The sequence below is a fragment of the Poecilia formosa genome, unplaced genomic scaffold, assembly GCF_000485575.1.
Source record: "Poecilia formosa unplaced genomic scaffold, Poecilia_formosa-5.1.2 Scaffold126, whole genome shotgun sequence".
Classification (NCBI taxonomy): Eukaryota; Metazoa; Chordata; class Actinopteri; order Cyprinodontiformes; family Poeciliidae; genus Poecilia; species Poecilia formosa.
The window spans coordinates 207,896-218,798 of record NW_006800065.1 but is presented as its reverse complement, the minus strand read 5'-3'; the positions used below and the strand labels follow the sequence as shown (position 1 = coordinate 218,798).

Genomic DNA, 10,903 nt, shown 5'->3' with positions numbered 1-10,903 from the left:
TTTTTTTTTTTAAAGATAAAAACATTAAAATCACCGAAACAGTGAGAAAGAGAAAGACATTTTGAGAAAGATTAAAAAAGATAAAAACATTAAAACCCGCACCCCTTTGAGGACCTCAGTTAAATGTCGTTTAACTGGGGCTCTAACCCTCTCGGACTTTAGTCAAAAACACCGTTTGACAAGGACTCCAACCTCTAGGTTTTTAGTTGAAAAGCCGTCAACTGGGACTCTAAACCCCGTAAGACTTTAGTTAAATGTCTTAACTGGGACATTTTCCAGGGGGCTTTACATCATTAAAACGTAAACAGTGAGAAAGAGAAATAAAAAGAAATTAATAAATAGATAAAACATTAAAATCATCGAAGACATCAAAACCCGCACTCTAATCCTAATTTAGCCGTAAGCAACTCTAAACAGGTGGGTTTAAGTTGAGATTTAAAGGCACCCAGTGTTTCAGCTGTTTTACAGTTTTCTGGAAGTTTGTTCCGTGATGCATAGAAGCTGAATGCTGCTTCTCGTTTGGTTCTGGTTCTGGGGATGCAGAGCAGACCAGAACCAAAAGATCTGAGGGGTCTAGATGGTTGGTACAGCAATAACAGATCTTTAATGTATTGTGGTGCTAAACCGTTCAGTGATTTATAAACTAACAACAGTATTTTAAAGTCTATTCTTTGAGCTACAGGGAGCCAGTGTAGGGACTTTAAAACTGGTGTTATGTGTTCTATCTTCCTGGTTTTAGTGAGAACGGGAGCAGCAGCGATCTGGATCAGCTGCAGCTGTTTGATTGATTTATTAGTCAGACCTGTGAAGACGCTGTTGCCGTAATCAATGCGGCTAAAGATAAACACATGGATGAGTTTCTCTAGATCGCGCTGAGACATTAGTCTCAGCCTGGAGATGTTCTTCAGGCGATAGAAGGCCGACTTTGTGACTTTCTTAATGTGGCTCTGAAGGTTCAGGTCAGAGTCCATCACTACTCCCAGGTTTCGGGCCTGATCGCTGGTTTTCAGTTGTAATAACTGAAGCTGTGCAATGGTTCTAGTTTGCTCCTCTTTAGGTCCAAAGATAATAACTTCAGTTTTGTTTCTGTTCAGCTGGAGAAAGTTTTGGCACATCCACACATTTATCTGTTCTAATGCACATGCACATGTTGGGTTGTTTCGAAATTGTTGACAGAATAATTTATTGGTTGGGTACCAATCTGGTGGTAGCATCGCTAGATCTGGGGTAATACTGTAACTAAATGCTGCCTATAAAGACGAATTCATCACAAGATGGTTTCTACAAGTCGTACAATGTAGAATAACTTCCCTTTGAAAATGTACACATTTCTATAAACTGAAAATATAGCTACCTCCGGCTAGGGAGTACTGCGTATTGTACTCAAACTCTGTGCTTTGTTGATCATGACCATCCAGCGCAGATTGCTGCTGAGCTTTAACCTCAGGTCGAGGCGGGTTGGCATTGGAAACGGAGGCAGGAGCCGCTGCATCGTCTGCAGCTGGCTGAGTTGTGATGGCATCAATCTCCTGAAGTGGGAGAAACAGTAGAAACAGAGTTATTAAGCAATACAAAAGACATCATGCCCTTCTTATTTTTTTTCCATAAATTAGTGGAACTTATCTTTAACCAGAGAACTAAAGAGAATGTCTCACTAAATTTGAAGGCTATTGAAAGAAAAAAGTGATTCAATCTATAGTTATGATGTCGGGTATATATACTCACAGCCATGAAATTGGCCAGGGTACTGTCGATGTCTGCTGACTGGTTGGGTTGAGAATTTGAAGCTGAACGGCTTCCACCATCTTCTTCATCGCTGTCTTCGTAGGCTCCAAGCAACGACAGACCCTCTATGTCAGAATGAAAAACAGAATATCTTACTACTTGAGAAGCATCTGCAAAAACTACAAGCAGACAAACGGATCATGCAGCTGAAAATTTCAGTTTATTTTTTGTATTACTCTTACAAAATGTAACATTTTACCATAAATAAGCCAACTGTTAGTTACTAGTATCAAGATATATTATCAAATGATAATATAACATATGCTTTAACAGTAGGACCCAAAGGAAACTTGGCGTTACAGATCTGTAATTTCATCTTTTAGAACTTCATCTCTGTCGTTGTTCAACCAGGAATGTTATTTTTAGTCTAAGAAATATAACAAAATCTTCCATACAATCGAGGAATCAATCCATAAACTGTCTTAATCGGCATGGTTACTCGGATTAAAATAATTAAACTCACCTGTGGCTTTTACTGTTTGCGCTTTCATGCTTGTCCGTTTAACAAATCTGTGCCCATCGCCGTCTTGTTCATCTGCACCGAAGAGGCAGAAAAATAGCATACAGTAAACCACGTTAGTCGCTAGCAGACTGGCTAGCTAACAGCTAATCATTAAAACAGCATCTACAACTTAGTCTACTTTGCTCCATTTTTAAAAAAAAAACGACACCAGGCTGCTGGTATTATGTTGTTTTCTTAAACCTGGGCACTCTGAGATTGATATATCCACCAATGGCCTACCAATAAACGTGAACCAGCACAGTTAGCTTAACTGCTAACATTAGCTTAGCATGCTAGCTGTGCAAATAAATCCCTAGAATTAGACATTTTAATACAGAACGAAACATGCTATGTGACACTAACCGTTGATTAGCAACAAAAATACACCAAGTTTGAGTAATTTCCTGTTTTAATTGACAGGCTTCGTTCTTTTAGCCTTGAGTTGGGCTTCCCCGCTAACATGCTAGGAAAATTACCATCCGATCCCGACGGCGCCTCTTCTCTCTCTCCGGTATTTCCGCCGCGATGTCCAGGTGGAGAAAGTTGTAGAATCGTCCTTCGACCCACGGCTCCTCCTGCGATGCGGCTTTTCTTCCCCATTAATGTGTCTATTGAACGGGACTGCTTCTTTGGCGTCGACCGTAGAAGCTGAACGGTATCAACTCAAGGCCAACACAAAGGAAGAAGTACATCCGCTCTAGATGCATTAACGTCCGGGTCGCAGAGTCACTTTCGTATAACTGCATTGGTAGCTAAGCAGCTAGCGCGGCTAACAGCAGTAAGCGTCTACTATGAAAATGGATCAAATTATTACCATGTTCGACGACAAATTAGTGTCTCCTGGTGCCATGTGTACCAACAACGTGTCAAGATTATTAGCAGTCGGACTCTGAGGATGAAGCTAGTTAAACAAAGTCGGCATGGGATGTCAAGGTACGCGATTTTACAGTTTCCCATCGAAGCCACCCACTAATGCAAGAACATAGCGGTCCACCGCAGAAGCAGCAATCCACGGGACTCCGAAGAGGATCAGCAGTCCAAACCAAGAGCTCCCGATCAGACACGATGGGGGGAGCGATGGGGCCGCTCCTCCACTGGCTGCAGGATGTGGCAGCTGTGACTTTCCACAAAGCCCGAAGGACACTATTTCAGGCCGCCATCCTCTTCTGCACCCTATGCCTGCTGCTGTGGGTGTCCATATTTCTCTACGGGAGCTTCTACTACTCCTACATGCCCACTGTGAGCTTCTCCACCCCTGTGCACTTCTACTACACCTCTGATTGTGATGCTACAAAGTCAGGTCTGTGCTCCTTCCCCACAGCCAACATATCCTTCATGAAGAATGACAGGGACCAGGTGATGGCCAATGGCCAGCCTTACAGAGTGTCTATTGTGTTGGAGATGCCGGAGTCTCCAGTGAACGAACGGCTGGGAATGTTCATGATCAAGATGTCCTGTTACACCAAAGGCGGGACGACTGTCTCGTCGGTGGGACGATCAACGATGCTGCATTACCGCTCCAGCCTCCTGCAAACCCTGAGCACTTTATTCTTCTCTCCTCTCCTCCTGACCGGGATGGCTGAGCAGAAGCAGCTCATAGAAGTGGAGCTCTACCCCGATTACAAGACGAATGCCTATCACCCCACCGTGGGTGCAGTCATTGAGATCCACTCCAGACAGGTTCAGATCTACTCAGCGCAGCTCCGCATCCACGCCTACTTCACTGGCATACGGTACCTTTTGTACAACTTCCCCCTGACGTCGGCAGTGATCGGAGTGGCCACCAACTTTGCCTTCCTCAGCGTCATTGCGCTGTTTGGATACCTGCAGTTCATGTGGGGCGGGCTCAGGCCTCCGGACCAGGTCAGAGTCAGGGTCATGATGGGAGACACCACCCGGATCCAGAGGCGGAGGGAGGAGGCTCGGAAGCGCATGGAAAGGGAAAATTCACAGAAAGAGCTTTACACTCCTACCGTGATTGGCTCGATGAGTGGGGCGTGTGATTTCCAGGGAAATAGCGTCGTATCAGAGTCTTCCTCAGAGAGCCCCCCTGTAATCCCAGAAGCCTCTGGGGCTGAAGCGGCACAAACCCAGCAAGAAGAGTCTCATAATTCTGAGGGACCTGTGGAAACCGACGGGTCAAACGAGTTGAATGGCAGCCTTCAGTCTCAGACTGGGGAGACAGCTGTTCGCCACAGACCTGGACCTTGGATGAGTCTCTAAACCATAAAATAACTGCATATCCTCTTTAGCACTTTGAATGCAGCAATGTAGATGTAGACTAACCTTCAGTCTGATAAAGTTAAGTTAAACTGTTTGCCTCATCTTGCTTTAGTTGGCGTTGCATCTCATCGTCTTGCGTCTGTTTCGATTTGTTTACTGCTTTGTTTTCGTTCCAACACTGTTACAGTTTACATGTTTGTGGCATTTGAGTTGCCCGGTTCAGGAGGCGTTACATTCCCAGCACGTCGGCCGGTCGTCCAACACACCCTTTTAAGTGACTAAACCTGCTTGCTTTTTTATCTCTGGATTAAAGTGTTTTCCAGAGGTGCACTGATCTGGCTTTTCCTGACCGACTTCAATTTCTGTTTCCTTTGAAGTCTGCAAAGCTCAATTCAGAATTTGACCAATTTGGTTTTCTAAGTATTATAATGTGTAGAAGAGGAAAAAAATGTGTGCTGTAGTTTCCCTGGTAGAGGTAGTACCTTGAAATTACACAATTATTCAGACTTGTGCATGAAAGAATGTCTAACCTTTATCTGATTTTTACAAAATACAAAGAAGTGCAAAGCATAAGCTGGCAGTTGCTGCATTTATTGACTAAGATTATAGAAATCCTGATGCATTTAGTAATAGGAAAAAAAGTAGTAGTTTTAGTATTTCATCTGCTATTCACTATAAATAAATATCTTCCTTTTTTCCAGTCTCTGACCAATTAGTTCATGTTTTGTGTTTTCTGAAATCACAATATTCCTTTTTAGTTCACCTAAAATGCTTTTAGAAATCAGACTTTGTTTAATGTTGATGGCATGCTGCTGAAACAAAATGATCCAGTGCATGTGATTTCTTTTTTTTTTTTTCTTTTTGCTCGCAGAAGCTCTTTCAAAGCAATGTGATTTGGAAACTTTACTCAACAAAAAGCGTCTTTGTTGTTACCAACTGTCTGTAAAAATTGTGGTCCAGCGTGAGGGGAGCAATTGGGACTTTTTCTGCTTTGCAAAACAAAGCCGTGTTCTGTCTCAGTGTAATTGGTGAGTTGAAGCTCGAGTGCTTCAGCAGCGGTCGATCATCATTCCTGTTGCATGTCTTTGCAAAAGTCCTGTTGGCACTTGGTGCACCAACACTCTCAGACCATTTTAAATCACGCTTGTTTATTGTGTTTATTATAATGTGCATATTTAATGTTAGTCTGTAGTACAACAGGGATAAGTGAAGTTACAGTTTTGAAGTTGATGCACTTGCTAAAAGCGATGCAGGGATTGTCTGGCTAAGCCTTCAAGTATTTAGCCTGTTAGTCAGGGAAACTTTGGGTTTCATTCTTATGGTTACTCTGAGTCGTGGTTTTGGATTTAAGATTTTGCACCAAAGATGTTTGCAGATATGTTGGATCTTTCCAAATATGTACAGATGTTATTTATGTGTTTGAACAAATAAAATAAATACAGACATGCTTGTGACCTCATCTTTGTGTAAAGATTAACCATCTCTTTGTTTATTTTACTTTTTTTTTTCTTTTAGGCTTTGGTGTTGCATTTATAACAATATTATAAATGCTTTATGATGTTTTGTAAATGTTATAAAACATCCTCGGTTTAGACAAGTTGGATGAAGACCCGAGCTGATATTGGATTGAGGAAGAGTGAGCTCACTGTTAGAACTGCATCAAAGGGTGGCAGCTTGTTTCCATAGCAACGTTTAGATGTCATCTAGATGCCATTGGTTTTTGGTGAAGTTGCTAAATTAACTGTAACCATGTGCTTTGGCCAGATGAGACTGACTTAGTTGTCAAATAATTTGACAAGTTAATGTGTAGCAAAAAGTGATGAACACGTGGAAAACCATCTGATCCCCACCGCTACGTGATGGAGGATCTGTGCTGCTTTCAGCCAAATAACTGTGGTCGTGATTTTATATTAAAATATTTGTGATATTTTCCAGACCATAAATTCAGAGTGACATTATTGCATTTAAAAGCATTCCTTTATTTTTAGATTTTCTATATGTTTACCATTGGAGCCAATAAGTGGAAGGTAGTGTTGGAATACAAACTGTTTCTGACTTCAGATACACAATGTTATGTGCCTGTATTTTTAATAAATCTTTACCTTTTCATAACGGTAAATAATTTTTGTCTGAACTGCACATTTTGTTTTTGTAAGGTCAGATAAAACAGGGCCTTTTGGAAAGATAAAATAGACTTTTTTTTATTTACACAAAGAAAAAGAGTTTGCAAACATGAATCAAGTTCAAAAATAATAATTTCAAACAGCCTATAGGTCTTGATAGCAATAAAACGACACCATAATAGTGCGAAGAATGTATATTTTATTTCCTTCAACAATAATACAGCTACATGCTAAAGTTTTGTAGAACACACGCAGAAAGAATAAAATATTTTGTAAGTTTCTACCTAAGTACAAAATTGAGAGAAAAGTTGAATTACAGAAGTCCTAAACTTTAAATGGTTACGTTCCTAGACTAAGGAAGAATTTGTAGCCCTTTTAATGTCTTTTTGTGTGCTTCATTAAAGGCAAGTCTGAAACGCATTAAATCCTATTGTGCAGAGGGGCATTTATTTCCATTTTGACAACATTTCCTGGCACTATGAGGAAATACAAACATGCATTTATTGGCTCTTCAAAACCCAAAGCTTTGGGTGATGATATTAAGCCCCATTAGTGGCCTTTATTCCAAGCCACAGTCCTAATTTATCAAATGAATTATGCATTCGCCTGGATAATGAGTGCAGCCTACGACTCAGACTATCCATCACTCGTACTGAAGACTCTTTTTAGTCTCAGCAGGTACAGAAGTTATTTTAGAAATAAAGCTCATTTTTATGTGCTTCCTATCTTTGAGTTAAACCCTTTCACAAAGCGAGTTGAGATAACATCACTGTGATTTGATTTTCAGCTAGTAGATGGCGCAGCAACATGCATAGTTAGATTAATAGAAAAATATGTATTGCTGTGCTGCAAACACAAACAATGTTGCAAGAAAAACTACAGACTTGCAGTTATAAATACCGTCAAAAATGATTTGAAATACTGTCTTGCACCTTAAAATAAAAGAAGTCAAACCTCCTCGCTAAAAACATTTAATTTGCTGGAATTATTAACAATGTGTACTCACCAGCCACTTTATTAGGTACACAGTTTTAATTGCTTGTTAACACAATTAACTACTCCAATGTCCTCCAGATCTGGATCCACAAGAATACATGTCAGATGTGTAGAGTGAGAAATTTACTTCTTGATGCCTGTCATGTCAACATTGACCAAAATCTCTGAGGAATGTTTCAGACACATTGTTTAATATATGATGGGAGAAATTAAGGCAGCTCTGAAGACAGAAGTAGTTACCAATAAACCAGCCAGTGAGTGTGTGTTCCTGCATCGGTCCTGATATTTTAAGGCACACAAAACTTTTCCACTTCCAAAATTGTGATTAATTCTCTTGCAGGTAACATTTAGGACTACTCTGAGGCAATAGCCCTCACTATATGTTGGCCATGATCCTTGTGATAGACTACTTTTCAGCCTCAGGTTTTGACATCCCATCACAGCTGATTGCTACTTTCTTGCCCTAAATTGTTTTGCTTCTCCTCTGAGGGAACCTCTGCTATCTCAGTTGTGTCCTCACTCTGTGCTTTGGTTCCCTCATCTTCCTGTTCGTCGTCTGAATTGTCAGCCCAGCGGCCCACCCTTCTGACGCCCTCACCCACTACAGGGGCATTAACACAGGGGTTGTGGTCATAAATGACGAGTTTCAGACCCTGCATGTGAGACAGGTTCGGAAATTGTCGTATTTTATTCCTGTCCACATCGACGACAGCCAGGGAGTGCATTTCAAGCAGCTCTGGAGGGAACTCTGTCAGGAGGTTCCCGGCAAGCCAGATGCTTTTTAGTTCCTCCAGTCGCCTCAGATCTTTTGGCACACTGCATATTTGATTGTAGCCAAAGTGCAGCGTCTTAAGATTCGTAAGCTCACAAACTACCTTGGGAAAATCGGTGAAGCAGTTGGTCTCCAACCACAGAGTGTTGAGCTCCTTGAGCTCTCTCAGTTCTCTGGGAAGGCGATGCAGTCTGTTGTTGCCCAGGTAGAGGATAGTGAGTTGGTGCAATCTACAAATGGCTGCAGGGAGCTCCTCAAAGCAGTTAAAGTCCAGTGCGAGAAGCTGCAGATTCCTCAGGCCTTGCAGCTCGTCAGGCAGGCTGCTGAGGTTGTTGTCACTCAGGTAAAGCTTCACCAACTCATCAAAGACGCAGATGGCGACAGGCAGCCGCCGCAGCTGATGGCCGCTCAGGTCCAGGGTTCGGTCCAGCGGCATCTCCTTCAGGTCTCCCACCAGGTAGCGCTGGCAGCGTTCGGAAGGAATCAAGGCGATTACTCCTCGCATGGCGTTGCCCATCGTTCTCAGTTTTTTCTCAAATCCCCCACTTTGTGTCGATGAGAAATAATGGCCGTGCTCCAGCTGGTTGTTGTCATCTTTAAGTGAATTTCATGGAATCTCATTAAAGCTCCACCGACGCCCATCTGGATTTATTGATCCTTTGATGCAAACAAATAAAGTAGGGATCAGTTTTTGATTCTTTGGAACAATGCAACATCACATGAACAACAACAACAACAACAAAAAGACATTTGCTTCTATTTTTTCCGTCAGCAGAAATCAGCAGGTACACTGAGAACAATAAAAAGCCATCACAGACCTACTTTCCAAAGTCTTTCAGCCGTCATTCATGACACCTAGGATCTCCACCAGTCAGCCATTTGTTTATACAGCTTAATAAGCTGAAGATGTATTGTCCTCCCCGTGCAGATACTCCCTGGTGGTGTCCTCTCACCAGCTCTCTGTGGCGTGGAGCTCAGCCCTGACTTTCATGGCTATAGCAACCACTTGCTCTCTCCTCCCCTTTTTGTGCCTAATGACTTTCCCCACTTCTTCTGCAAGATGACAGAAGTGGGAGTGAGAGATGGGGAGGGGCCTTGTGGCCTGAAAGAGCAGAAGAAATTACAGACATTCACGCGCTGCTCTAATACATCCGGATGCAGCTCATGCCGAGATGGAATGAGAAGTTTACTTTAATTGAGCTAAATATTTGAGTTTCAAAAGATGTTTCCTTGAGCACAAAAATTGAAGTTATCAACAAGTTGCGCAGATGTCTATTGGATTTCCTAAGTTTGGCAGTCACACATTGAGCATTCCTGCTTCAACGAGATAATGACTGATTTAATTTTCTGCTTAGGTATATATAAATAGTTCAAAGGGGACAATAGTTTCTTGTTTCTTTTTCCAGAGAACTAAAATATTTCTTCTTGTTCTCACGCATGTCATCTCTGCGTGCCCGAGGTGTGATCTGCCCCATGCTATCTTGCATACTTTCATTAGGGCTATTTTCTAACAAGATAAAATGGAAAGGAATTTCATTTTCCTTATCAGAAGAGCTAGCACTTGACCCTCATCTGCTTTCACTCAGTCGCACACTGTTTTTAGAGCTCCCCTGCCTCCAGTTAGATGGAATAAAAGAGGTACAAGTCAGACAGGAACAACACACAATTTGATGATGTCTTACAACGGGGTGGAAAACACAAGTTAAAAATGTTCACTCATCAAACATAAATTTCAACGCTCAGAGCCTCTGCTAAGATTGCGAAATACTTCAAGATCATTTTTGAAGAAATGCGTGTTGAAATTAATGCACGCTTGTTTTGTTGCTGATCAAGTCCTTGCAGTAGAGAAGATTCAGTCAACTTGTGATGGCTTATAGCCACAAATCTACAGATTATAAGGTTTTACTACCAGGTACATGTTCCTCTGTAGTCAGAGGGACATGCTGAAGCCGTTTAGGGATGAACAGTTCACAGGTTTGTTCATCATACTGAACAAACCTGATTAGGCTCATTGAGTCTTATAAAAAAGCTTGTGCTAGTACACAGAGTAGGCTACATTATTGTTTGCTGGGTTATGAGTTATGAATATACAGAACATGGTCTCCATGTTTGTTTCCAAATGTACGACGTGACAAAAACAGATCTGAATGCACCAAACAGGAGCATCAAGTAATTTGAAGGTGACATAATCTTATTTTATTTCAGATGAGTTGGAACATTAATATTTTTATGACTCCATTTCTTTTTATGGTAGCTTCATAATCTGAGAGAGAGAGAGAGAGAGAGAGAGAGAGAGAGAGAGAGAAAAAAGCTTTTTTTCTTTTGATGATGTGAAAAGAAAAAAAGCTGATCAAGTCCTTGCAGTCTCTGCTGCAAGGACTTGATCAGCAACAAAACAAGCGTGCATTAATTTCAACACGCATTTCTTCAAAAATGATCTTGAAGTATTTCGCAATCTTAGCAAAGGCTCTGAGCGTTGAAATTTATGTTTGATGAGTGAAC

The 10,903-nt window shown here is 41.5% G+C and overlaps 3 protein-coding genes across 4 annotated transcripts in view; 1 reads left to right on the top strand and 2 right to left on the bottom strand.

The window, feature by feature from the left end:
* Positions 1 to 2,910, bottom strand: part of fnbp4 (formin binding protein 4) — an 8,793-nt gene extending 5,883 nt beyond the window's left edge. Inside the window, exons 1-4 of the mRNA XM_007561377.2 lie at positions 2,764 to 2,910; positions 2,249 to 2,320; positions 1,726 to 1,850; positions 1,355 to 1,529 (exon numbers count right to left, since the gene is read on the bottom strand). Coding sequence (XP_007561439.1) covers positions 1,355 to 1,529; positions 1,726 to 1,850; positions 2,249 to 2,320; positions 2,764 to 2,887 — 496 coding nt within the window. The 5' untranslated portion in view covers positions 2,888 to 2,910. The remainder of the gene's footprint in view (positions 1 to 1,354; positions 1,530 to 1,725; positions 1,851 to 2,248; positions 2,321 to 2,763) is intronic.
* Positions 2,911 to 3,242: 332 nt separating this feature from the next.
* On the top strand, positions 3,243 to 5,955 carry bscl2 (BSCL2 lipid droplet biogenesis associated, seipin). Its single transcript, XM_007561376.2, has one exon. It carries the CDS (start codon positions 3,260 to 3,262, stop codon positions 4,508 to 4,510), a length of 1,251 nt encoding a protein of 416 aa, XP_007561438.1. The 5' UTR covers positions 3,243 to 3,259; the 3' UTR covers positions 4,511 to 5,955.
* Positions 4,680 to 10,384, bottom strand: lrrc10 (leucine rich repeat containing 10). Of its 2 annotated transcripts, none has more exons than XM_016676070.1 (2): positions 9,220 to 10,384; positions 4,680 to 9,058 (listed from the first exon to the last, which is right to left on the bottom strand). In XM_016676070.1, the coding sequence occupies exon 2, from the start codon at positions 8,916 to 8,918 to the stop codon at positions 8,067 to 8,069; it is 852 nt and encodes a 283-aa protein (XP_016531556.1). In that variant the 5' UTR covers positions 8,919 to 9,058; positions 9,220 to 10,384; the 3' UTR covers positions 4,680 to 8,066. The 2 variants fall into 2 exon arrangements, with proteins under 2 accessions (XP_016531556.1, XP_016531555.1); XM_016676069.1 differs by having other exon boundaries at positions 9,224 to 10,384.
* Positions 10,385 to 10,903: the final 519 nt, after the last annotated feature.

Bases quoted from the DNA above. Each gene is read 5' to 3' on its own strand.
- bscl2 (XM_007561376.2), top strand. From the start codon at position 3,260: ATGCAAGAACATAGCGGTCCACCGCAGAAGCAGCAATCCACGGGACTC.
- lrrc10 (XM_016676070.1), bottom strand. From the start codon at position 8,918: ATGGGCAACGCCATGCGAGGAGTAATCGCCTTGATTCCTTCCGAACGC.